Source organism: Siphateles boraxobius, unplaced genomic scaffold (genome assembly GCF_051911475.1).
Source record: "Siphateles boraxobius isolate OS27281-9 unplaced genomic scaffold, OSU_SipBor_1 41, whole genome shotgun sequence".
Lineage (NCBI taxonomy): Eukaryota > Metazoa > Chordata > Actinopteri > Cypriniformes > Leuciscidae > Siphateles > Siphateles boraxobius.
Window position 1 is genome coordinate 18,305,883 of NW_027509042.1, and position 27,620 is coordinate 18,333,502.

The following is a 27,620-nucleotide window of genomic DNA, read 5'->3' on the forward strand; positions in this document are numbered from 1 at the left end:
TACAAACGACAAAACCATATGCAAATAAAAAACAAATTGAAAACAAATACATTTTTATTCAAGACAAAAACTATAATTTATTATAAATTAATCACATAACTATATTAGGTTTTATTAGTTTTTTAGAGTCAGATCAGGTAGAAATAGCTCTTTAAAGTAATAACTGAACATTTAAACTGTGTAGTGCAGGAGCAATGTTTAACGAATCAGTTGTAGAAGGTATTACCTCTGTTGCTGGCAGCCTCCAGGGGTGCAGGAAGCTGCATAAGGTAGTCCACTCGCTGTGTGTACCGCACTTTCTGTGTCTGACAGCACTGCACTCGCTCCTCAACTACGAAACGAAACACATCGCTGGGGTTCTCTGAGCCTGAATTGTTCCTCTGAAAATGGCAAAACATAATATAGCCAACAGAAAGTTTTTGTTGTGCTCATGGAAACACAGGTTTGAATCTGGCCTGTTCCCATTCGCCTTTTCTCCTTAACTTTCCTGTCTACTTTTCAGGTCACCCTTCATATTAGTTGGTCTAAATACTATGTACTTAAATGTTAGGTACAGTGTACTTATTGTGTTCATGCAAAACACATTGAGGTGGGATACATGTAAGGTTAGGGACAGGTTTGGTGGTGTGTGTAGGTTTAAGGGTTGGTTAAGGGGTAAGGGAAGGGTCAACAGTGTAATTAAGGCTAATTACTGAAATTAATTACAGCTGTAATTACAATCAAAGTACAGTATAAAAACATGAATGTACACAATATGTGCATTGTATCAAATTATTCAGTCAAATGTTAGTACATAGTAGTTAGAGATACTTATTATAAAATGGGACCAAAAGTTAGGTTGCAGCATTGAGAACTTTAAAGACAGACAGGAACATCTGTGTCATTACCGAGCAAAATAATGACTTAAAAACACAATAATGGTCTTATGATTTATAGTTCTTCAAACCGAATGGTAAACAAATCAACTTTCTATTTAAATTCAGGCATCTTTAGGGACAGTACAGAGTTAGTCCATAAATAAGATCAACGAGGTCATCCTTCAGAGGTTTCGCTATTCTGAGGCCATACAGAAATATACGAGCCCTCCTCTATCAAGTCTGAGATACCAGAGACTAGTGAGTAGAGAACAAACCTGCTGAGGAAGTAGAAATGCACTGTAAGGTCCCCTCACTGTTCACAGGCCTTATGCTATTTCATACAAGGCACAGCTGAGGGCAGCTACAAATAAACCAGTCGACATTTCTGAGCACTAAACATTTCAAGGAACTATAGCTCTGTCTTATAGCTCTGGTTTTATGAGGTTGATCCTCTTGGTTTATGAGCACTGTCAGGACCAAATCAAATGTCAGCAAAGATTAGGTCTTGATTAGTTGTATCAATCAGCATATTAGAATGATTTCTGAAGGACCATGTGACACTGAAGACTGGAGTAAATTAATGATGCTGAAAATTCAGCTTTACCATAACAGGAATAAATTACATTTTAAAATACAATGTCTTTAAAATGTAATAACATTCCACATAATAGCTGTATTTTCTTTTCAAATGCACCCTTGGTGAGCATGACTTTTTTCAAAAACATTAGAAAATCTTTTGAAAACCCCAAACTTTTGAACAGTAGTGTATTTGCAACTTTGTCACATCACAAATGATCATGATGTTGTTTATGTCGCAGCATCATTCTGGTCAAAAACAAATTGCTATCAGTGTGAATGCTCCTTAATAACTTGCTAACCCTCTGAATTGACTTTCCATTTCAGCTGATGTCAACAAGCACTTGTATTTTCCAACCCCTCCCCTCCCACCACCTGTCATATAGAAGCCATTTTGCATGATCCATTCAAATAAGTATGTTACATTGTATAATGTAAAATGGGTTGGGAACTGTTTCTTGTTGACTTACATAGTATATTTCACATTGTAAAAGACTAACAGTGTGGCTCCTGTTGTTGTTTGTTTTTTAAGTCACAGAAAAGTGTCAGAGAAGGCAATGGCTTTCATTCTAGACATTGACCAAGTGGGAAGGGTAACAGGAAGCATTATCTGTGTAACTGATACAGGTATCTAATTTTAACTCAGTTGAGAAAGTCACTTCAAGTGTGTGTCTGCCAGCAGAGGGGTAGAGAGAGTACAGTCCAATGTGTCTCCTGAAACCAGAGCCTCTTGCCAAGACTCAACGTCTACAAACACGTCTGGGGAAATGTTGGCCAATCCCTAGAAAACCCTTGTTTCTCTCAGATAATGTTTTACATAAATGATTTAAAGATATAATTCACCTAAAAAGGACAAAGATTTATTTTCTTCTGTCGTTCCAAACCCATATGATTTGCTTTCTTGTATGGAATACAAAATGATTAGTCTAGAAAAATGTTCAAGCTGCTCTTTATCCATAAAATTAAAGTAATTCATCAACATCTTTGAGCTAAAGAAAGTCAAATAGGTTTAGAGTGACATGAGGGTGATTATACAGTTGTGGTCAGAATTAATGGCACCCCTGGTAAATATGATCAAAAATGGCAGTAAAAAATTGTTTATCCTTTTGATCTTTCATTCAAAAAATTTGCTAAAATATAACCTTTCATTGAAGTAAAAGAAATTTAATTGGGGGGGAAATCACGTTATGAAATAAATGTTTTTCTCCAAAATGTCATTATAATCAAGGTAATATTATGTTTCCACAAAAGAAGCACATAAGATAGAAAAACACTTTCGTACCTCCACCAGGTTAATTAAATGCAGGAAGAATTCGTGAGCGTCTTGTTGTCGGTTTGAGGAAAACTCTGGATGTCCTTTACTGACCAGCGATTTGAACATCTTAGGTGAAATCCCTCTTTGCAGCTGCTACAGAGGAAAACAACATGACACATCCACATCTAGGCTCAGGGTCACCAAATGCACTTTAAAATGCCATCAGAAATCCTATTAAGAAAGCTGGTTTACAGGGGGACATTCTTAAACACTCTTAAAAGGCCACAAAGCTGTACTTTAGGGACATAGCATGCAGCATTTTTGTTTGTTTCATATAGCATGAAATAGCATGAAAATAAAACAAACAGCCCATGTTTATTTTATTCTTTGAACGAGAAAGGAGGTATATTATTATGGAAGCACATTTACAATTCGGTAGAAATTCAGTGGAACTTCCAAATGACTACAATTTAGTCATTTATAATAAAGACAAAAACACACAAAAAAGGAGGGCAACAAAAACAATAATTTAGCTAAAGAATATTGATAACTGTTGGGATAAGTAGTTAATATCTGATATTGTGGCTCCTCTCAAACAAACAAGTAAACAAGCTGTACAAGCATACCCAAGGTACATTCACAATGTCTGCTCTATTATTGGTGGATGCCACATTGTGTTTCTACTCATTTGCATAAAATTAAACTCTACTCATCTTTGTTGTATGACTGACTTTTTTTTTTTTTTTTGTAACCTGAAACTGCCAATGAATGACCTCGGGTCACGGCAAATAATTTTCAGTATGAATGTACCTTAAGGTTGCCTGACTCTCAAATAGGTAGCTGGGTAAGGAGGCAGGCACATGACTGCAACTGGCACAGTTACGCAAACCTAATCGAGCCAAATATCATCAAGACAGACCAAGTCAAATACCTTGTATTCTTCTTTCATCACCTGTTCAATTAGTTCTGATTTTATTGGAGGTTTTGAGTACTGGCCTGAGAGAAGTCCATGACCAAGTTTTGCCCTTGAAAAATAAGAAAACAAACATTCCAATTTAAATACCATATCTAAATTAAACACACTTCAACATAACAGTAAAGATATGTATACAATTGCATTGCATTATTTTATACAAGAATTAGAAGTAATTTGAATTTCAGAAATAAAAAACAAGATAAATGTAACATGATATTAACATTAAATGACAAAGACACCTACATCTGTGTGTTGAAATCCTGGCTTGGATCAAGGGGTGAGTAGTCAAATATTCTCTGTAGGTTCCCAACATACCTACAATATACAAAATATACATTTCTCACTGTTACACCTGCATATTAAATTAACTGGGTAAAGAACCAGGCTAGATGAATCTGGCATTGAAACAAAATCATCACAAAAGAAAAAAACAGCGAACAAACTTTAAGACAGCACAGATTACTAACAGATTTACTGACAACTTGCTCCAGCGCAAACACTCTTTTGGCATTAACAAACTACCATCAGGATTTACTAAAGACACGCAGAGAAACATTTTGCGGCTAACCTTACTGATTATGCATTTGTAGGAGTTTCCCTTTCATACGCAAAATTTATGGGAGGAAAGTATTTCAATGAATCATGTAAGGTGATTTACAAAGGTTTGCGCTGGTCATTTTACTCGTATCTGTGCCATTATTTACTGCCCAAAAAAGTATGTCTTAAACCAAATGCTAATTTGCGCTGCTCTTGATAGATTGAGTCGGTCATTATGGAAATGATCCGGCTGCGTCTGTGTTCTTTAATTTGCGTGTCATCAGTAGATCATGCACAGAACTTTCCACTCCCATCAGTGCTTTATTGGAATTGTGCTCTCATGCTAAATTGCCCTGTTTAGTAAATCTGGCCCTAGGAGTCTAAATACAAGTTTCCTCAGAAATGACACGTCTTAGTGTGATAGCATTCAAACAGAACCAAGGACAATGGGAGGAGAATGTAGACGATTATGTAGAATGCATTGGACCACTGAGGTCTTTAAAGTACTCACGCTCTCTGGAACTCTGGAATACTGAAAAGCACTTGCATAGTTGTGCTCAGGTAGCAGCTGTTGCCCAGGTTTTTGATGCCCGTATATCCTGAGCCATAGACGGGCTTTAGCTTTAGACCAGCCTCCTGAATCACTTCCCAGTCACTCACACGCAGCTGCACGTGGTTGTCTGTATGATGATCATTCTCTGTCTGAGAGGGATAGACAGACATTTGAGGAAGTTGGAAGAAGGTAGTGTTGCTTGTCTTTGCTTAAAGGTGCTCTAAGCGATGTCAGGTGACGTCACTTCTTGTTGACGTTTAAAGTATTGTCAAACAAAACGGAGGCTAGCTACACCCTCCCTCCTCCTCATCCGCGCACTAACCCCCCAAGCCAACCCCCAAATCCTTCTTGTCGGTTATTGGCTGGAACAGTTTATGTTTCGGGGTGCGGGTTTGCCCAGTTTGTTTTGTTGCCATTTTTGTAGCCTGGAGTGTCTGCAGAAACCGCATTTTTTTACCGTGTGTTCAGGGGACAGGCAGCTAGCGGATAGTGAGGAGATGTTTGCTGTATGTGACAAAAAATGTTTTGGCCAACAAAAAAAACGCACAACATCGCTTAGAGCACCTTTGAGTAATTAACTATTGTTTAGAACAGAGGTTTTCAACCTGTTTGATGCCACAGACCCACAAATATGACAATTCCCTTCCTACAATATAAAACTATATATTTTCATGTATATATGTTCACCCTATATATTCAAACTATATATTTTCATGTATATATGTTCACTATATATGTTCACCCATTAATACCATGAAAAATTGTAAATATTATAAATATTTGTAAAATAGTATCAGTATTAGATATTTATAATAAATAATTGACTGACTACATGATAAAATATAGAGAAATGTATGGATAAATACATAAATACACCCCCCCCCCCCCCCCAAAAAAAAAAAAAAAAACATACCCTTTGCATTTGCAGCATATCTATTCCGAAGTGTAACAAATGTTCTGATATGTGAGGATCAATCACTGCTTCTTCTTCGTCGAAGGAATAAACATCTGCAAAAGAGAGAATGGAATCGAAACATCTGTAAAAACTTCTATGAACAAAAAATGTGTGTTTTCTGTTTTTTTGTCCAAACTAAGTTGGAGCTTGCAATTTTTGTGCGTTATACATGCAGGCCAACATATTTCCTGGAAGACTGTATGACACATGAAAACCCTATCATGGAGAGACACTTGCCTGCTCCATCTGGGGTGATTGTGTTGAGTTTAACTGCCAGGGGGAAGTTGGTTTCTTTGTAGTGCTCAAGGGCATGTCCGTTCCCTCCGCTCCCATCAAAGAACCATTTCCCACAGAGGACCGAGCCATCCGTCAGGTTTAGCCACAGGTTTTCTCTCATTTCACACTTGGCACACTTCCAGCCGCTAATAGGATATAAAACATATTGAAGAAACAAATAGGAGAGGAACTCCTCATATTTCAGTCCAGGTGATCAGGTGCCCTCAAAGTGATGAGGCTATGTTACGGTATAATCCACTGACTATTTATAATCTATTTGTGTAGACCAAGACACTTACTGATTATGAGGCCATTTCTAACACATCAATTTATCGGCTAGACCAATCAATTGCCGATATTTGGCAATTTTGAGATTATCTTCTGCATGGTTAAAGTGTTACTTCCCCTTCAGTGTTGTTATTGTTAACTAAAACTAATACTAAAATTAAAATTAAAACTAATACTTATACTAATACTATAAAAAAGCCATGAGAAATAAATCTGAAATATAATTACATTTAAATGTTAGATGAAAGATTAAAAAAAAAAAAACTTCCAAGGCAACATTTCTTATTTTCTTTTTAGAATGAAGTACTGGGTGGTTGGTGATGGCACAATGGATAAGACACATGCCTATGGTGTGAGAGACCCGGGTTCGAATCCACTGTGAGACACCAATGTGTCCCTGAGAAAGATACTTAACCCCTAGTTGCTCCAGAGGCGTGCAACCTCTGACATATATAGCAATTGTAAGTCGCTTTGGATAAAAGCGTCAGCTAAATGAATAAATGTGATACTAAAATAACTCTGGTTCCTTATGGACCTGTTCTAAAATCTAAAAACAACCATGGGAATGGTAAATGCACATTTAAATGTTTGTTTTAAGGTTTTTAGACAAATATTGTAAACAAGTGTTAATTTAATCAATTGGCTAATTTACTATAATTAAACTGTACTACATTCAAATACCACATTATATTAAACATTAGACACCCTCCTATCCAGATTTCAGCATCAGTATCGGCCACTGAAAACCAGTACTAATACTGTAATTTCTGTCATTCGAACCAATCCTAAAGTATCCTAATGGAAATTTTCTTTTACAGACTTTTTTAGAAGACACTGTTACTAATAGTTATCCTAAACATATAAACATCAATAGCTTGTTTTGATATTATTGGCAGGGGAAAGCAGACATATCAGATTCAAGGGTGACCTGAAGTAAGCATCAGCAGACTCTAGAGTGCTAGTCCTTATGACGCTGGGCTTCCATGTGACCAACCTGGGAGGAATTCGAACTCCATTCTCCTGCTGTCTGAGACTTCGGGCATGTTTAGATACTTGGATCTCCTCTTCCCATGAATCGGACTCCTGCTTTTTGTATGGAGATTGTGCATTGAGGACTGCATCACAGGCTATTGTCACCTGAAAGTTAAAGGGGCCTGTGAACATTATATTATAGCGGTTCCATTGCTTAATATGATATTGCATTTAATGACTGCTTAAGAAACTATAGACAGCTGGAAAGTGGTGCAGACTATGACTAAACAGATTTAAAAATATCCTGGTCAGATAGGGCAAATAACGCAACTATTTTCTAGGTAATAAATATAAGGGAAGCAGCCGTAAGTACGCATACAAAGATGTGTGTTCACTTGTGTGCTACTTCATGTATTGTATGAACTAAAGTAGTAAAACATAACACCATGAACCTTCTTGCATCATGTGTACAAATAGAATATTACATTAACCAGTTAATCCTCAAATATTTGAGATTGGTCAAATTTGGGGTTGGTAAAATGTTTTCATGTTTTAGAAATATGTTTCAAATGCTCACAAAGGTTCATTTTATTAGAAAAAAATGTTTGATTTAATACTGAACATTGTGAACTGTTTTCTATTTTAATATATTTTAGCATGTAATTTATTCATGCTTGGCAAAACTGAATGTTCTGTATTCCTTTATTCTAATATGCTGATTTGGTGCTCAAGAAACATTTCTTATTAATAATGTTTAAAACAGTTGTACTGCTTTATATTTTTATGGAAACTGTGATTCTTTGATGAATAAAAAACATTTATCTGAAAACATTTAATCTTAACTGAATAAAAGTATTCTTTAAAGAAAATACAAATCATCTGACCCCAAACTTTTGAACGGTGTATACGCCAGAAAAACCCATATTGCTCTTAATAATTTAAAAAATATCAATAAAAACACAACACATGCTGTATATTCAGGCACGAATGGCTGATGATTCTGCTTTAAACCACAAAGAATTCGGATCTAATCATAAATAAACTTATTTTAAAATAAAATTAAACAGATTTTACTGTATAACAAATTAGACCATAATAGGTGAGAGTGGATAACTAAAACTCATATTACTGCAACACCACATGACATCACTCCACACAATGAGAAGGTTGAACAGTGAGTATAAGTATAAGGTCATCTGCAGACATAATAAAATGTAATGATGTGATGTTTGACAAGCAAGCACTGAAACTGAAACTGCAGATCAGGCCTTTGGCATGCAGGGCATACAGGGCGCATGAGCACACACTCACTAACCAGTGCGGGCAACTCCTCAATATTTGGTAAAGGGATCTCAAAGTGGTCTGGAAATATGACAAGCTTGGCTTCATCTTCGTACTCATAATCATCTCCATTAAAATCACGGTTAAGCTCTAAATCTTCAAGAAAAGAAGCAGAAAGAGATATTTTTAATCGAGAGCTGATGTGATGACTGCACTTTCCCAAAACACTGTCCCAAAAAAAATAATTAATAAACACATTATGAAACTCCACACAATGTTCACACTCAAAATTATTTTTCGTTTCATCTTTATTGTTCGAAAAACTTATTTTTCACATATTTTACATTATTACAGCTCCTCTCTCGAACACGCCGTCTATGTCCCGTTACAAAAGCCCCTCCTTACGAAATATGAAATGTGCTGTGATTGGTTAGCTGGCCCAGTTTGCTGTGATTGGTGGTGCTTAGCGAGTGAACATGAAATGTCCTGCCCCTCCATAACTGCGAGTTCTTCTCTAGCGTAAATATTGAGGATGCCGTCAATTTCAAACCATTTCGAACCCGATTCAGACCCTGACAATGTTAACGAACAAGAGGATCGTGCAGAATGAATTTCATGCACGTACTTTGCAAGCATGGATTTCACAGGACGTTTTAGAGTGGTATGTTATTTTGTAATTCTCTTCATCTAATACAAACAGTTATCGGTAACAAAACTATGGTTAATTTTTAACAAGGAACGGTGAACCATCTTACAAAAGCGAGAGCTTACAAAAGCAACAGAAAACAAGCTGTTCTCCATAAAATGTGCAGCACACTTAGTTTGTCCGCTTTAAGAAGGCCAAAACAAAGGGATTTTTGAACCGGGGTGAGAAAAAAAACGTCTCTCCGACATAGCAGCAACACTCTTCATCTTTTATAGCGCAGCTCAACCAGGACTCTGCCCCCTTTTTTGCTTATTTCGTGGGTGGGATTATTTAAATTAGTAACATTGTAACTTCATAAGATCAGGAAAAATCGAGTTGTAGTCCAAACAAGCAGTTCGTTGTAGTTCTTGAAAAGTGGATTCTGTTATCAATAAATAAAATATCTTTGGACTCTGTAACCGTACAGATCTTTTTTATGCTCAAACAGCAACATTATACAATAGCTAAAGTGGAAAAAAGTGGATTAGCATAATAGGACCCCTTTAAATAGCCCTGTAACGGGAGAAAAAAATTTCTTTCTATTCTCTCAATTATAAATGAGGTCATACAAACTAACTGCAAGTTTGGTCATTAATATAATCAAGGAATGAATAATGAATTCAAATTAATTCAAAAAATGATTAATCAAGTAATTCAATTAGTTTGAGTATGAATGTCACACTTACAGTTGTCTGCATTAGACATGGCTACGAGATCTGACAGACTAAAGAAAACACCTGATCGCATCAGTTTGCGCTCCAAGCCATTGGTGACAGGCCAGACATTATCCTTAATAGAACAGTCAAAGTGGCCTAAATGACATGTTTGGCAAAGCATTGTGGGTTTACAAAATGACTGGCATCCTTTCTGACATATCGTCCTCAAACAGGCGTTTATATTGACGCGATGCATGAGAATAAGAGGCCGCAGGTCCCCCATCTGCTACGTCACACCTCCAGTGGCAGAAGTGTGTCAGCCTGGGGAGTTGATAGGGCACAGCAGCTGACAAGCATAGCCGGCCACTGAAAACCAACCCTCCATAGCAGAAGATTAGGCCAGGGCAAGCATGTGGCACTTTAGAATTAGAATGGTTACTAACTGCACATACAAATAAATAAGATAAATTTAGCCCCAGCCAGTAATGACTGGGGTTGCTAAACATAAAAATATAAGGTTTATTCGGGCTCTCATTTGAGATAGAAGTTTAAGTATGGGTTTTTTTTACTTCAAAACGAACTTACCTAAAAATACTTTTCCATTCCTTCGTCTTGGTATGGCACCCCCTGAAGCACCTGTGGCTTTCTGTAATTAACATCAAGAAACAACATGGGTAATGAAGGTAAGTGTAACATTACATTTGCAAAACGGTCTATATAGAACAACAAATCTTACTGAATCATGATGGAAATTTGATAAAATCTGGATAAAAAGCTTTACAGATGGGAATGATAGTTCTGTACAAATCACATAATGGTAAAATCAATTGATTGTGGAGTGAAGTGGACTACTGAATGGGTAATGTTGACACATTTCTCATGTAATCCCAAGTAAAAACAGCAAACACAAGAGCTACAAGAACGGGGTCCAGCTGTTTCTGGATAGATACAGACATGAAAATATCAGCATTTAACCAGAACATCCAAATTCACTTAGAACTAACAAAAAAAACATTAAATAACTAAGATCTTATTCTAAATACCAACAGATCATTCATCATTTGATCAATGTATGGAGCAGGCTGGGAATCAACATAACTGCTAAGATATGGAAAGACTGCATGGTAACATTCAAAACATGAGACAATTCCTCAGTATCTGATTATTTAAAACCTATCATTCCATCAATTAGTACATATTTAGTGACAAAATATATATAGATATGGTGAAATATATAATGCAGCACAGTTAATTTATCTTCTGTTTATGTAACATGTTGTTAATTTATCTTTCACGCTGTAAATATATTGTAATTATTGTAAATATATTGTAATTATTGTAAATACCCAGATATTCCTTTAATGCTTCTTTTTCTTTCTGACATTTCACAGTAGGCATGCTGGGCTAATCAATTATAAACCAATATGTCAAAACCATTTAATTTACGAAAACACTGTAAAAAAGTTTTAAAAAATAATTTAATTAAAATCCACCTATTTCAAAAGAAAAACTTAATTTCAAGTTTGCTGCCTTAAATTTTTAAGTATATGTCATTTCAACTTAGATTATATTAACTGACTTAAAAAAACAAGTTAAATCTCCTATTCTCGTACCGAACCCTAACCCTATCTTTTCAAAAATTATTTTTATGAATTAATGTAAAACATAGGTTGGCATGAATTACTGATCATATCATGTTTTACAGTATAACAGATTCCTAAAACTCTCTATGAAGAGAAACATCACACCAAAAACCTTTACATTCTTCTCTGCTCTCAAGACCTGTTCTAAGCTGCTTTCTAAATCCAACAGTCATCAATCTCTGCTAAATTGATTTTCTCCACCTTTTGAAAATACAGGTCCTTCTCAAAAAATTAGCATATTGTGATAAAGTTCATTATTTTCCATAATGTAATGATAAAAATTAAACTTTCATATATTTTAGATTCATTGAACACCCACTGAAATATTTCAGGTCTTTTATTGTTTTAATACTGATGATTTTGGCATACAGCTCATGAAAACCCGAAATTCCTATCTCAAAAAATTAGCATATCATGAAAAGGGTCTCTAAACGAGCTATTAACCTAATCATCTGAATCAACTAATTAACTCTAAACACATGCAAAAAATTTCTGAGGCTTTTAAAAACTCCCAGCCTGTTTCATTATGCCAAGTTCAGACTGCACGATTTTAGCCCCGATTTTGGCTCGCCGACAGGTTTTGAGAAATCGCTGACAAATGCCCAAAATCACAGGCAAACCGGTGCTCGTTCACGCGAGTGACAATCACGCAGTGTGAATGAGCAAAGACGCCATCTGAGAGAATCGCCGACGAGTCGCAGACGCCCGTGAGATATTTGGCATGCTAAATATCTGGACCTGTCGGCGATTCACAATCCTGCCGTGTGAAAAGTGTTCTGACTGAAAACTACATCGGCGATGACCAACAGCCAATGAGAGAGCAAGATACAGGACAGCAGGCTGTTCGGGGAGGAGTTATAGACCAGAATATCAGTATTTTAATAGATAGGCCTATATTTACAATTATATCAAACAGAAACAAAGCACAAACATTTGCATGACCAGCAGCAACAGCAGGACATTTGCAAAATTATTTATTTACCCCCAACTCTCTTTGCAAAACACAGTCCTTGTTCCCCTCGTCTTCCCAACCATTTCCTGCATAAACTCAGTTTATTTTATTTTTTTCATTTTTGCTACAAATCAGTGCACAGACAATTTGGATCGCAATCTTCTTGTAGACTATAATTTTTAATAACAAATTCAGTGTCGCGCGAGAACTCCGGTCTCATGCACGCGTGATCTTCCGTTATTTCCTTAACACTTCTCGCGTTTGTTTGGTTGTGAAATGTAGTTTGCGGACCAGGCAGAAGTTGTCGGCGATTCTTTCTTTTGTAAAGTCATGCACTGTGAAACCTCCTGCCGCCGATCCATCGTGCAGTGTGAACACACCAGCAACTGAATGTTACCCCAGATAGTCATGCAGTGTGAAAACAACAGTGACCCGATTATTTTGAAAATTGTGCAGTCTGAACTCGGCATTACTCAAAACCGCAATCATGGGTAAGACTGCCGACCTGACTGCTGTCCAGAAGGCCATCATTGACACCCTCAAGCAAGAGGGTAAGGCTAAGAAAGAAATTTCTGAACAAATAGGCTGTTCCCAGAGTGCTGTATCAAGGCACCTCAGTGGGAAGTCTGTGGGAAGGAAAAAGTGTGGCAAAAAACGCAGCACAACGAGAAGAGGTGACCGGACCCTGAGGAAGATTGTGGAGAAGGACCGATTCCAGACCTTGGGGGACCTGCGAAAGCAGTGGACTGAGTCTGGAGTAGAAACATCCAGAGCCACCGTGCACAGGCGTGTGCAGGAAATGGGCTAAAGGTGCCGCATTCCCCAGGTCAAGCCACTTTTGAACCAGAAACAGCGGCAGAAGCGCCTGACCTGGGCTACAGAGAAGCAGCACTGGACTGTTGCTCAGTGGTCCAAAGTACTTTTTTCGGATGAAAGCAAATTTTGCATGTCATTCGGAAATCAAGGTGCCAGAGTCTGGAGGAAAACTGGGGAGAAGGAAATGCCAAAATGCCTGAAGTCCAGTGTCAAGTACCCACAGTCAGTGATGGTCTGGGGTGCCATGTCAGCTGCTGGTGTTGGTCCACTGTGTTTTATCAAGGGCAGGGTCAATGCAGCTAGCTATCAGGAGATTTTGAAGCACTTCATGCTTCCATCTGCTGAAAAGCTTTATGGAGATGAATATTTCATTTTTCAGCACGACCTGGCACCTGCTCACAGTGCCTAAACCACTGGTAAATGGTTTACTGACCATGGTATTACTGTGCTCAATTGGCCTGCCAACTCTCCTGACCTGAACCCCATAGAGAATCTGTGGGATATTGTGAAGAGAAAGTTGAGCGACGCAAGACCCAACACTCTGGATGACCTTAAGGCCGCTATCGAAGCATCCTGGGCCTCCATAACACCTCAGCAGTGCCACAGGCTGATTGCCTCCATGCCACGCCGCATTGAAGCAGTCATTTCTGCAAAAGGATTCCCGACCAAGTATTGAGTGCATAACTGAACATAATTATTTGAAGGTTGACTTTTTTTGTATAAAAAAAAAACACTTCTTTTAATTGGTCGGATGAAATACGCTAATTTTTTGAGATAGGAATTTTGGGTTTTCATGAGCTGTATGCCCAAATCATCAGTATTAAAACAATAAAATACCTGAAATATTTCAGTTGGTATGCAATGAATCTAAAATATATCAAAGTTTAATTTTTATTATTACATTATGGAAAATAATGAACTTCATCACAATATGCTAATTTTTTGAGAAGGACCTGTAGTGTGGTATGGAAGATCTTAAAACTAGAGGACGCTCACATAACATAAGAGAAAAAAAACAAAAGATATGACTTAATCAACAACTAATTTGATTATAGATTAATTGCATCTGCACACTGTGGATGGAAAACATCCGCAAGTCACGTCAGTTTATAGCTGTGAATAACGCCTTACGCTTTGCTAACGCATGCAGTGCGAAACTGGCGTTACTCTGCTCGACCCCGGACCTACAGAGCGCTATCCTTTTCAAAGCACTGTGGAGGCTGTGTACTCTAAATAGGGTCCCTAATGAGAGAAGTACCTCCAGCTCTATCAGGAGCTGATCTACCAAGGGGGTTCATAGGAATCTCTCGACCTTCAGATCAAACTCGGGGACGGAGGTTCTTCTAAGGGATGACCTTCTTAAACTAGGGAGTACCTAACAGCCTAATGAACACTGATCTAACAGGGAGGTCTCATGGACAAAACCCATATGGTAAACAGCAGAGGTTGCAGAGTGAGCTGCTGCGGGAAATTCTAAAATATTTATTTTTAGACATTAAACTTAAGTTTAAAATACAAGAAGTAATTGTATTTTTTTACGAGAGCAGTAACAAAGGACAAAGGGACTATTAAATATAAATGTAATATGTTCAGATGAGTGAATGTGTGTTCCCCCTACCTCGTACTAGTTTTGCATGACATACCTGCACTAGGAAAGTATGAGATTCCACATTTTACTACTACTTTAAGGCCCGGTTTCACAGACACAGCTTAGACTAAACCAGGATTAGGCCTTAGTTCAATTGGGGCATTTAAGTAGCTTTTATAAACATGCCTTAGCAAAAAAAAACAAGTTCCTTTGGAGTGCAGAATGAAATATAAAACAACAATTTTACAAGTTTGCAAAGAATTCAATCCAACAATAAGCTTGAAGAAAAAGTTGTCGCTGCTCTTACCTGTTTCACATGCCGTTTTAAGTGCATGTACACACTCTGTCCAGTTTTACGGTAATGTCTCTCCACGTGTTCTCTTCCAAATCCCAGGAATGTGTTCAAACACACATATAGACCTCCTTCCGATTCCTAAAAGAAATGATAAAGCTAGTTTTAAGCTAAGATAAATTGTACATATATGTACAAATCCATATTTCTACTTAGATTTACCAGACAACTGTGAATAAAACTGCTATTAGAGATTAAGGCAGACCATCATCAACATATACATGAAAAGAGGAGGACACACTTCAACATAGCAAGGCATAATCTAAAATAACTGCATCCCATTTACAATCTAGGGCTTCACTCAATATTCTTGCCAAATATCTGGGATGTAGCCTATTATTAGAAATACAAAATATGGACATAAAAGTAAAATTATAAATAACATTGAATTGCTGAATGCTCATAATAGTGCCCTTTACCTAAAGATTTAAATTTCAACACTATAACAACAAAGCTCCAATAAGTATTATGGTACTTCTTATTTGTTGTTGGATATGATAATAAAATGTTCTTCGGGCATATATTGCAATAACATCTTGGCCATGTTTCATGATACAGCCACTTTTGGTGGTACCTATGGTTATTAAGATTAACATAATTATATAATTACATAATGCTTGTCTATGTTATTTATTAAAGTTATTTTCAGAAGTGTTTTGTTTCTTCTAACTGTAAAAAAACTGAATTATTCTTTTATTCTTTTAAAGACTTTCAGCGATAAAGAATAAACAAACAAGACACTTGTTTGTCTGAATTTATCAGAATCAAAACACTGTTACTGGGCTGTTGTGTGTTGGTTAGGGTGTTGAGGGCCCACCAGACTGAAAAACCTGTCACTAGCTCCTGGTGACACACGAGCTTGAACAGATAGTGTGTAAAAATAACCTGTCTTTTAGTCTGACATGATGAACTCCAAACAGCTGAGTCACCTTTAAAACTTTTACAGCTGGGAGCTAGTTTTGCACTTTATCCATGTTTATATAAAGGTTCCCATAACGGATCGCAAAAACATAGTATTATACATGATTTGTGGATATAGCTTGTAGAGACAAAACAACCCACGTTGACTGGAATTATTTTCATAGGTCATGGCTGCTTGCTTATTAGTATAAATTTAGGAAACCCAATTTTCACGTATTTCATGCTACATAACAGTTGTTTGTCACTCTATATCAAGGAGACATCAAAATAAACAGTCTGGCATCAACAAGTAACACACTACTAGATGTCCAACAAGGATGGGAAGATGCCGAATGCATAAGAACGTGGTAAATAGAAATCATTATTTCTTTGACACGCCTTTAAAAACAGTGGCCAGAAATTCTCTCTAGTACAAACCAGCGTTCAGACTTGCAGTGTTTGCTATCATTATACATCTGAATCTCGTAACGTCAACTGAAAGAGGGGAACTAGGCCACGCTGTAAGATGTAAACACCCGTGTGTTGTTTATTTCTGAAGGCTGTCACATAAGTTGAGCAGGAGAATGGTCGCCGAGGATCCCCAATCTCTCTTACGCTATACGCAAGCTTTTAGTTTCCACGTGTCTGTGGGACGCCTGTTGTTGTTTAACGTTCATGCATGAAGTATTTGACATACTCACAGGAGAGTCGTAGGAAAAAGCGCATTCGCTCTTGAAAACCCTGTCTCCAGTCCTCGGTACTCTAATGGTGGGCATGTACGGGACCAGTAGCTCTCCCAGATCTGTAGCCATCTTCACATTCCTGCTGCTCGCACCACTATGAGTCTCGCTGGAGCAGCGTGTCAGGCTGAAGATGAGATGGGGCTATTTTTAAACCACACAGACCCGACATTCCTCATGGACCAAGGGATGTGACGACGAAAACATTGGGACATAGAGGGGTGGAGGGTGGTGTATAGGGGATTGAAACAATGGGTGTCCACTTGGAGAAAGACTCCATATATTTTACATTCACCCTGACGCAAATGGTGACGTTTTCAGATGGACGCTATGTTTTTTACGGTAATAGCAGTGGCAGCGCATTTACTTTGCACGTGCTTCAATACTGAATGTAGCCTATGTACAAACACTTAACGTTATTTATTTTTTAGCTTTTAAAAAGGAAATGTTTTTTTTCTGATATATGTTTTAATAGTTTCTTATTACTTTATTTTTTTTTTATTAATTTAATGTTCATTTTGTTATGCATTTTATTATTATTGTATTATTTTATTTTGTGCTATACAAATACAGTTTATTATTTATTGGTAATTTTGTGCCAGAAAGCTATTTGCTAGTTGATTACCTACTTATGCAAAGTTAATAACTAAAATTATTAAAACTATTGAAATTTTTACTTGAATATTAAAAGACTGAAGAAATTGATCTAGTTTGGCTGTTTTATTTCTCTGCCCAGTTCAAAAGAGTAATTTATGGAATGAAATTTAATTTTATTCACACAGTTCTGAAACCATTTTATAATGGACATCAACTGGTGTAATGCATATTACTATAATGGTTACATTACTACAATAATGAAATTGATTTCAATTCTTTTGTTGGTATTTGTTAACTTGAAAACCTGCATGACTTTTCTACTCCTTTTGGACATAAAAGAAGAAATTATGAATAATTCGGCCACTCTTTTTCATTAAATTACATGAGTTTTCAAGATTCTATAAACATAAATGCATACTGAACAGTCTGAAATGAGTAAATGAAGACAGAATTTGAATTTTGGGGTAAATCCTTGATGCACCACTAAAAGAATACACGAGAGCAGGAACTTAATTATAATCATTAGTTTATTGGTGCCAGAGGCAAAGAAAAGGAAAAAAAAAAGAAAATATTTGTTTTATTAATAACTACATCATACATTGTATAATGCCTGAATATTTTGGACAGGTATGCATGACCCCTCCTAGTTATCAGGGGATGACTTGGGGCTGTTGTCAATGAGATTCTTATCAAGTGTCTTAATTTGGAACCAGGGTCCATCTCCTTTTTCTCTCATGTGTCTGCGGACTTCAAGTTGTTGTTGTCTGCAAGATAAATAGTGAATAATAAATTAGATATCATCAATTAGGCTACATAAAAACAAGAAACATTTTTGTGAGCAGTAAAAACATTTCAAAGTGCCTTTGTTGTTATAGTTCCATTAAATTGTACCCTACGGTTTGACAATTCCTTCATTATTTTTGCTCTTTTCTTCTAACCTTCTAGTACATGGTTTATTAATGACATTGTGATATTTCTTTACTTGGAGGCACCTTAAACTCAAAATGAACCTACATATGGTGTGGATCACTTTAGTGAGCAGAACTTCGCGAAAGGTCATGATAAAGACGGTTTAGGAAGAACAAAAGTAGGTCATCTAGACAATCAAATGTTGATTCTACTGTGAACAAAATGGCTCACGATTTGGGTGCCATTTTCTTCTCAACATATAAAGAAAGATGCATTTATAATAAATGCTAAAATTCCAGCAACAGGAAGTGATAACCCATTCCTTTAGTATTTCTGCTGAAAATATCTTCTATACAAAACATCTATAATTCTTTTCAAACTTTTTTATTAACAGAAACTGCAAGTGTTGATAATGAAATAAAGCTCCAGTAGGTAACTTTTGTAAGCAAATATTTGTTAAAACTGTCATTATTTCCTGACAGTAGAATATGAGACAGATAATCTGTGAAAAAATCAAGCTCCTCTGGCTCCTCCCTGTGGTCCTATTGCCATTTGCCGAAATACACCGCTCCCGGTCAGAAACAACCAATCAGAGCCAGGAGGAATGTCTTAGCAGTGTCAATCACGCTCGTGTGCGTGATCACTAGGGCTGGGTAAAAATATCGATTCATCAATGCATTGCAATTATTTGTTTCTCAATTCAATATCGATTCATCAAATCCTATGAATCGATTCAGCCCACCGGCCAGTGGCGGTGCTGTGGGCAACACTCTAGTGAGAGCGTTCAGCGTTGTACAAGTACAAGACCAAGGGGGTAATCCATCAGCCGGAAGTTGAAGCCTCGCAGGAGCCGCCATTGTAGCAGAACTTCACCTGCTGTTAGCATTCCATTGACTCCCATTCATTTTGGCGTCACTTTGACAGCGAATAACTTTACATCTGAGGCGTCCAAAGTAGGGATGGGCATGATTAATCGACGATCGATTATTGATCATTAAGAATTTCGTCGATCACGTTAATTTGTTATCGATTATCATTAAACTAATGCTGCTGCGTATAGTGTGAGTGGAAAGTGAACGTGTTCCCCGGGCTGGTCAAGTTAGCGCGGAGGTACCTGTGCATCCCGGCAACGTCAGTCTCCTCAGAGCAGGTGTTTTCAGCGGCTGGACTGAAGCCTTGTTTACACTCGAGGCGTCCGCACGAGCTCGAAGGTGAGCGCGGTAAAAATGACGTCATTGCGGTATTCTGTGTTTCACAGGCGAGCGCGTCGAGTATAAACGCCTCGTCTGTTTGGGGAGGTGCGCGCGCAGTCTGCGGAGACTCACGCTGCAGAGCCAGGCAAAAGTGTAAACGAGGCTTGACGGTCAGGTTGCGGTCGCGTCTGACCCCAGATCATGTCATCAACATGCTTATCTTTCTCAACAAAAATCAGTAGACTGGTGTAGAAGTTGTATGTGAGTTACTAGTTATTTTATATGAGGCTTTGTTAAGTAGCCTAGCCTAATTGATTGTTACAGTAATCTCTCTCACCCTCTTTCTCGACTTCGTTCTTGGATAGTTTTGAGTTACATTTTGACAAAACCTGTCAGATCTAAGTATTATTATGTTTTTGGTTAAGTTATTGTTTAACATGATTTTTTATTATTATTTATTATTTTGGAACAAACAAGGGTCTCTGTTTAAGAACGCCAACTCACAGCTGCAGGTTCCGTTGCTTTCGAGCACCGCAGTGCATATATATCTTCAAGTTTAGCCTAACCGAACGTCCAGTTTTACTGCCACAAGTTGATCATCTTGTAATAAAGATCTAATCGAGGAAAAACACGCTGTATTTTTGTATTTTCATTGCCTTTTTAATTTATAAAAAGTTAAATAAATAATGAATTTGAATAAAAAAATATTAATGATTAATCGATAGTCGATCGTTAATTCTCCCGACGATCGACTAAGAAAATTTAATCGAATGCCCATCCCTAGTCCAAAGACTTCATTTGTCCATTATATATTTCTAAATAATCACGAAAATGTATAAAAGGCTCTATTACTTTGTATCTTGCGTTATGGCCCTGTAGAAGCCGTTTTTGTTAAAAACAGGCTAACGATTGCGTCATAAACCACGCGACTTTATGTCGCACAATAGAGACATTACCGTATCCACCTTATTCTGCTCTAAACAATCGGCGCCGCCATGACGACGACTCCGGTTGCCTACTTCCGGTTCGTACTGTATTAGCAGTGAGAGAATGAGTTCAGGCTCTACATGTGCTGTTGTTTGTTGTTTTAACAATTCAAAGAAGATAAAAAAAAACTTTTTAGAAACTGGGTGCTTTGAGCATAAGATAAAAAGGAGAGAATGCGTATGTCCGGTTCGTATCAGCTACATTCAATACCAGAGAGTAGACGTTTTTGGTTAGCTGCGCTAAAACTGAAGCATCCAACGAAAAAGGTGTAATACGTTACCAGTAGGGATGGGCATTTCAAGCAAAAATAATATTCGAAGATCGCTGGGTATTATGCAATTAATATTCGAGAATCGCACCCCTCCATCACATCACGCACACATGCATGTAAAGGCTATAGGCTACACACCAGAGCACATGAGCAAAGCGGAGCAGTGTGACGCTTAAATATAAGTTAAACAAAAAAAAACTAAACATACGTTTTATATTTAAGTTTCACAATATAATGTTTTTTTTAAATGTATTTCATCTATGTTGATTATATGAAAAGGGAACCGCATAAGATGAGTCAGATATGATCATAAGATGCCCAATATATCGGAAAACATTTGGAATGGCTCAGACATGATTTTGACCACTTATCAAGTTTTTTTTTGTAGAAAGCCTTTCTTTAAAGTGAATTTCGTTTAGTTAAATTGTATCTTCATTTTTATCAATGTTTTATCAACAAATTGTCTGGAATAATAAATAAGAAGCACAAATAGTAGATATACAGGACACGGAGGCGCGGGCGCGTGAACTGGAGCGCGTCTTATTAATCAACGAAACTCAGCGTTGCCTCACATACATGATAAGTATATCTATAGAAAGCTTGAAATGTGTACTTTTAAACAAAATAATTAAAAACGAGAAATGGGCTGCTCTCTGCTTATGTATAGGTTAATTCGTATGAAGTGTGCATTTCTCTCTATAGGCGCGTTCACTACTGCGAAGATGGCGAGTCAGCATCATCAAATTTATCTTTACAGTCTACACTTACAGAAAACACTAGTTATTAATAAACAATTCAAATGTTTAATGCATAATCATTACTTTTGCCGGGTTTTTTGTGTCAAGCTTATGCGTGCGTTGAGATGCAGAATAGGCAATATATTACGAAAACGCTCATTATGGTTTAGCATTCTCTCCCATATAGTATACATAACTTCCAACCCAACTTCAGTGGTGCATGGGCAGGGGCAGCCCTACTTATTTCACATATTTTCTAACCAGCACATCACTGCGACGTTCTGAGTAAGCGGCGCCTAATCTTCATAAAGCTTCGAACCGGAAAAGGACAACCGGCTTCCGGTTCAAACCCGCAATGAATCATGGGTAAATTCGCTAACCAGGAAAAAGGTGGATAGACAGGAGGAGAAGCTCGCAGGCAATCTTTTACTGTCTATGAGGCAATCGGGGGGACATAGAGGCATAAAGTCAAGGGAGAAGCCCATGGATAGAGAGTCAATAAAAACAACGGGACAAAATATCTCAACAAAGTTTTTGAGAAATTAGGTGATTCAGATTTGTTTTGCCACAGCTACTAGAAGATGTACAAATGTCAGACTGTCGTCACGCTCAGTTTGAGCCTGCGTAGTCGCTCAGCAATCAGACAGGAAGTGCAATAGTCTTCGGGCTTCAGTCTTCTCCGTTGAAATCAATGGGGTCGCTGTGTCCATTTCTTTTACTGTCTATGTACAAGACGCGCTTTACCAAAACAGCAAGATGACGGACAGTAGCTGCACTCCGTTCAAGCCTGCACCACCAACCAGGGACGTCGTTAGGCCTATTTTAGGGGGGCTTAGGAACATTTTGGGCTAGCTTCAGCCCCCCTAAAATAGGCTCACGGGTTATCACTTCCTGTTGCTGGAATTTTAGCATTTATTATAAATGCATCTTTCTTTATATGTTGAGAAGAAAATGGCACCCAAATCGTGAGCCATTTTGTTCACAGTAGAAATGATAATAAGAACAACAATAAGTCTCCGGGAGTCTCCCGCATATTGATAGCAGCTCCCTGATGTCCGCAAATTAGTTCAAATCTCCCGAAATCTAGAGCTCGCGAGCTCCAAACTGCGTTGTGCACGCACGACAGAGAGAGAGAGCGAGAGTCCTTGTGTGTGTGTGTGAGCGAATGTGCGCGCATGTGCCTCACAAAGCGCATTTTTAGTATGCAAATTTTGTGTTTCTGTTTACATTTCTTTTATAACTTCAATGTATAGGAAGAAAGAAATATACTTTCTATTACAGTTACATGCACTTTAGAGGTGTGTTAATAAAGCACCTGTTTGTTACAGTTGTGGTTTGTATTCAACACATGTACAATATTGTATAGTTTGTTCTGCTAAATAAACCATGACAGGATACATGCTGGGGTCAATTTGTTCTTAAACATTGGTAATACTGCACACATTATTTAAAAATATACTCAGGTACTTAATTACTTGTGTATTTACTAATTATTGAATCGATATCGAAGCTAACAAATCAATATCGAATCCTCAAGAATCGTAATCGAATTGTGAAATTCCTAACAATACCCAGCCCTACTGATCACCCCTCTCTTGCACAGCGCGAGCGCGTACCGTCGTTCGTGACTCTCCTGTTTGAACTCGTTCATCCAAATGAACAGTCTTTTTCGGAGTCATTTCGTTCATTCACCGAAAGAAATGACTCGAAAAAAGATTTGTTCATTATGATGAACGAGTTCGAACAGGATCACGAACGTGCATCACAGAACAGAGCAAGGCGAGCATTTGTGCTTCTAAAACGTAGTTTTTTATTTATTTTTGAAATGACCGATCGTTTCGCTAGATAAGACCCTTATTCATCGTCTGGTATCGTTTAAAGCCCTTTGAAGCTGCACTGAAACTGTCATTTGGTCCTTAAAACGTTTGTGTCCTATTGAAGTACATTATATGGAGAAAAAGCCTGGAATGTTTTCATCAAAAACCTTAATTTCTTTTCGACTGAAGAAAGAAAGACATGGACATCTTGGATGACATGGGGGTGAGTAAATTATCAGCAAAAGTTTTTTAAAAAGTGAACAAATCCTTTAACGTTATCTTACTAGCTATTTATAACTTATAGAAAAAGTGCAACGTTATAAAGTTACATGTATTGCAAAATACATAATGAGTTGAGGACCAAGTTTGTAGTCAAAGTATGGGCAGGCCATAATCAATGTAAAGCATATTGTTGATGTTTCGTCCCTATTGACCCCTTTTCCGTTGGTAAACATGGTGAAGTTTTTTTGTGGGCGGAGCTTAGGTGGAGGCAGAACGATCACTCTGGCCGCTTCCCTAACGTTGGTTTGCAAGTTTTGTTAGCTTGTTTTTTAACAATGACTGGAGAAAATCCGATTTTATCTTAATGTGCAAGGTCACTCACTGTCCAGGACCGCGATTGTTATTTGCAAAAGTTAATTTTAACGGACGGAACCAGATTGGCTGACCCGTACACACTCACTCAATGGATGGACGATCTGACAGGATTAACGTTAACGGTAGGCTACCTCCGGTTGAGTGGCCTGACTTTATACACCTATCGGATAAAGAATCCGAGCGTAAAGAGTAACTGAGGGCATATAAATCTTTAGATGCCTATAACTATGTGATGAATGGTCATGTACAAGTAGTACGATCCACAGTTCTGCCTAGCCAGCGCCAAGTAGACGACAATGTAGTGACATTACAGTGCAATTTTAATGATGTGAATATTTTCTAGAAATAAAAATTCCAGATACAGCATATTCATTTTTCATTGATTCTTGCACCCAACAACACAACAAGATGACATTTAATAATAATAATAATAATTTAAGCTCCTTATTATGTGGCCGAATCTGTGGTGGTTTGTACTGGCCGCCTGCAGTTTTCTCTTTGTTTTGCCTCCAGCTAGCGCCGTGACGTAACTGTGACGTCGGCTCGAAATTGGTCTATTAGTGAATGTTCCATAACTGTTTATAATCCGCTGTCATCGTTGGTCCTGCTTACTAGCCTGTGCGTTCACGGCAGGCTCCGCTGTGGGGGAGGAGCTGTGGAGGGAGGGCTATAGTGCAGCAGAAAGCAAGGGGGTTGGACCTGTAAGTTGTGCTTCTTCAAATTTTCAGGCTAAGTCAACATTTTCTCAAAACTCCCTACTGCAACTTTAACTATGATTCATTTTGTGATTCCAGATCTAGGATTCTGATTAAGTTATTGAGGGGGAGAAAATAAATATTTCTTAATCATCTTTTTTTTTTGCATTTTAATTAAGTAATTAAGATTTTTTTATATAATTAAATAATTTTACACCATGTGCCCTGCCCTGCCCTCCATTAAATATTAACAGATAAAACTTTTGAATTAAATACTGTATTGGTGAATGTAGCAATTAACATTAACTAAGATTAATAAATGCTTTAAAAGTATTTTTCATTGTAAAGGTCACATTAACAAATGAAACCTTAGAAAATGATACTATATATATGTATATTTGCATAAATAAAAGAAAAAGAAAAAACAAACAAAAAGAAAAACAAAACAGCAGAAAATATTCAACAAGATGTTTTACATTGACATTCATGTATAGTTTGATTTAGGCTAATTACGGTAGTTGAATCATGAGAAGGCAACATACCTCATTTCAGCTTTCTCAGTCTCAATTTGGATAAGTGCCATCATTTTTTCATAGTCCTTCACTGGGCTGTCATAAAAGGTACGTGCAATCCAACGGGTGATGGGATGCTAAGTGATAATAAAAACAACAAATGAAAGAAAAGACATGAATCATTATGATGGCAGCAGCAAAATTTTCATCTTTTTATTCAGTTAACAATGGGCAATTTTTACTGGCGTGTACTTGATGTTTTTATGCATTTAAATATTTTAGAATACCTTGTAGTATTCCCAGTGCTCTGGTTCGTAGCCTTCAGGTGTCTCTGCTAGCTCAGATTCTCCTGTTTAATGAATTGCAGACATTAAAAAAGTTATTATGGCAGGTACAGCAACTACAGGAAAGAAAAACTGTGAGGTAGGCTACATCAGAAACTTACCTACGAAAACATTAACGAAGGTGACAATAGCTGCTATAGGGATGCCAGTGTAAAGAATGTAATTTCTCTGGTGCAAAGAAGCAAGAGAGGAGAGAAAGGTTGGAACAATTATATATGAATAAGAACAAGCAGCAAGAATGATATGCAACTGAAGTAAAGTACTTATAAGTTATAACAGGCTTTACCAGCAGGTAAAGAAATCTTCTATCATAGAAGTCTGTGGGCTTGATGATAAACATCCTTTTCCCATGGCTCCCATGACGGACAACAACTGTAAAAGAAAAGGCAAAATATTAATAGAAATAATAATAAAAGTTCAATTTCGGCACTTTGTTTCAAAAAGCTTTTCTAATTTTCCCTTCTTACCTCCTCAACAGCCATGGGATAGATTGCTTGACTTTAAGCCACAACAAAGAGGGATTGTCTCAGAAATGTATAACTGTACTCTGGATCTTTGTAATTACACAAACTCAAAAACAAAGACTGCTTGGGAGGAGGAACTGGGACAACAATTCAGTGAAGAGTGGTGGCAAGAGGTCATTGATAGACTGAGTACTGTGTCATCTTGTTCACGTCTTGTACTGATACATTTCAAGGTTGTACACGGAGTCCATTTCTCCAAAGCAAGATTATCTGCAATTTTCCCAGGAGTAGAGGATAAGTGTGAAAGATGTCTTAACCCACGTTGTCATTTGAGCCACATCTTTTTTCTTTGTCCATGGTTACACAACTTTTGGTCTGGTTTCTTCAACATCATTTCAATTATAATAGGAATACACCTTCAACCTGCCCCTTAATTGTTATTTTTGGACCCCAGACAAATCAGATGGATTTAATTGGGCACAGAAAGAAATTCTCAAATTCACATCTTTATTGGCCAGACGTCGAATTCTCATATAGTGGAAATCTCCAAATCCTCCGTCAGTCTCGCAGTGGCTTACTGATGCTATGCATTTCTTAAAACTTGAGAAAATTAAATACGCAATGAGAGGAAACACTGACAAGTTTTCTTACATATGGCAGCCTTTTCTATCATATTTTGCAGACTTCCAGGTCTTACCAGACTAAGTCCTGTTATATTTTATATTTGTATATGATTTTAAGTAAGCCAGGGTGGGGTAGGGGTGGGTTTGGTTTGGTTATGTCATGTCTTTTTCCTTTCTTGTTTTTTGTTTAAAATCTAAATTGTAAAAGTTGTCTATTTTATGTAACTCGATTTAGTTTTCAATAAAAATATTTTGGACAAAAAAAAGAAATAATAATAAAAGGTCTGAGCATGTCAACATATCACTGTAATAGGTTTTGAGTTAAACTGCAGACGCTAAAAAACGCTATTTTTATTTCAAAGTAAGTACATTATAACACAGAACTGAAGTTGATACAAAATTACAGCTGCAACCCCAAATTATAAATTCAAGTTTTTACAATATAAAGTGAAAGTGTTACGTACACATTGAGGGCCAAAATCTTGTGCTTGTCTTAACTTACTTAGTAAATTGATTGCTTGCATATCAAAACTTGTGTGTGAAGGGTAAGAAGCTCAAGAGATATTTTAAATCAAAAACTGTTAAATTATATCTCAAAGTAAAAACGCCCATGATGTTTATTAACATATCATATACATGCAGCTGTTTTAGACATATCTATCGGAAGGTTGCACTGGGGATTGTTGTTAAGGCCAGCTTGTACACTTGGCATGCTAAGCAAGCAAAGCAAGGTCACTGCTAGTTTTAATCACCCTAACCGGTCATATCGCTGAGTTTAGTAAAAATTAACAACCTATACCTTGTTCTGTACGGGCAACAGTCCTGGAGAGCAGATTTGAAGATTGACATGTTCGTTTCAGCGGGTTTAATCTGGCTGTAAATGCAGCCGCCGTCCTCAATACGCTCATGCCCACCATGACTGTTGAGGGAGCGCGTGAACACACGGGCTTCACTGATTGGCTCATCTAAAGCAGAGTACAGCCATGTTCACCATTAGGCTTGTTCGACTTGAACCA

The 27,620-nt window shown here is 37.4% G+C and overlaps 2 protein-coding genes across 3 annotated transcripts in view; both read right to left on the reverse strand.

Annotated features, from left to right (window-relative positions):
• Window positions 1–17,119, reverse strand: part of usp13 (ubiquitin specific peptidase 13) — a 32,727-nt gene extending 15,608 nt beyond the window's left edge. The window contains exons 1-12 of one of the 2 annotated variants that reach the window (XM_077198780.1): window positions 16,820–17,119; window positions 15,174–15,299; window positions 10,453–10,513; window positions 8,561–8,682; window positions 7,268–7,410; window positions 5,947–6,131; window positions 5,668–5,762; window positions 4,713–4,903; window positions 3,908–3,979; window positions 3,620–3,713; window positions 2,716–2,841; window positions 227–380 (exon numbers count right to left, since the gene is read on the reverse strand). In XM_077198780.1, coding sequence (XP_077054895.1) covers window positions 227–380; window positions 2,716–2,841; window positions 3,620–3,713; window positions 3,908–3,979; window positions 4,713–4,903; window positions 5,668–5,762; window positions 5,947–6,131; window positions 7,268–7,410; window positions 8,561–8,682; window positions 10,453–10,513; window positions 15,174–15,299; window positions 16,820–16,930 — 1,480 coding nt within the window. In that variant the 5' untranslated portion in view covers window positions 16,931–17,119. The remainder of the gene's footprint in view (window positions 1–226; window positions 381–2,715; window positions 2,842–3,619; window positions 3,714–3,907; window positions 3,980–4,712; window positions 4,904–5,667; window positions 5,763–5,946; window positions 6,132–7,267; window positions 7,411–8,560; window positions 8,683–10,452; window positions 10,514–15,173; window positions 15,300–16,819) is intronic. The other variant, XM_077198781.1, reaches the window with a different exon arrangement.
• Window positions 17,120–17,964: 845 nt separating this feature from the next.
• On the reverse strand, window positions 17,965–27,614 carry ndufb5 (NADH:ubiquinone oxidoreductase subunit B5). Its single transcript, XM_077198793.1, has 6 exons — window positions 27,404–27,614; window positions 25,804–25,889; window positions 25,619–25,685; window positions 25,461–25,522; window positions 25,204–25,310; window positions 17,965–18,219 (listed from the first exon to the last, which is right to left on the reverse strand). The coding sequence occupies exons 1-6, from the start codon at window positions 27,567–27,569 to the stop codon at window positions 18,099–18,101; spliced, it is 609 nt and encodes a 202-aa protein (XP_077054908.1). The 5' UTR covers window positions 27,570–27,614; the 3' UTR covers window positions 17,965–18,098.
• Window positions 27,615–27,620: the final 6 nt, after the last annotated feature.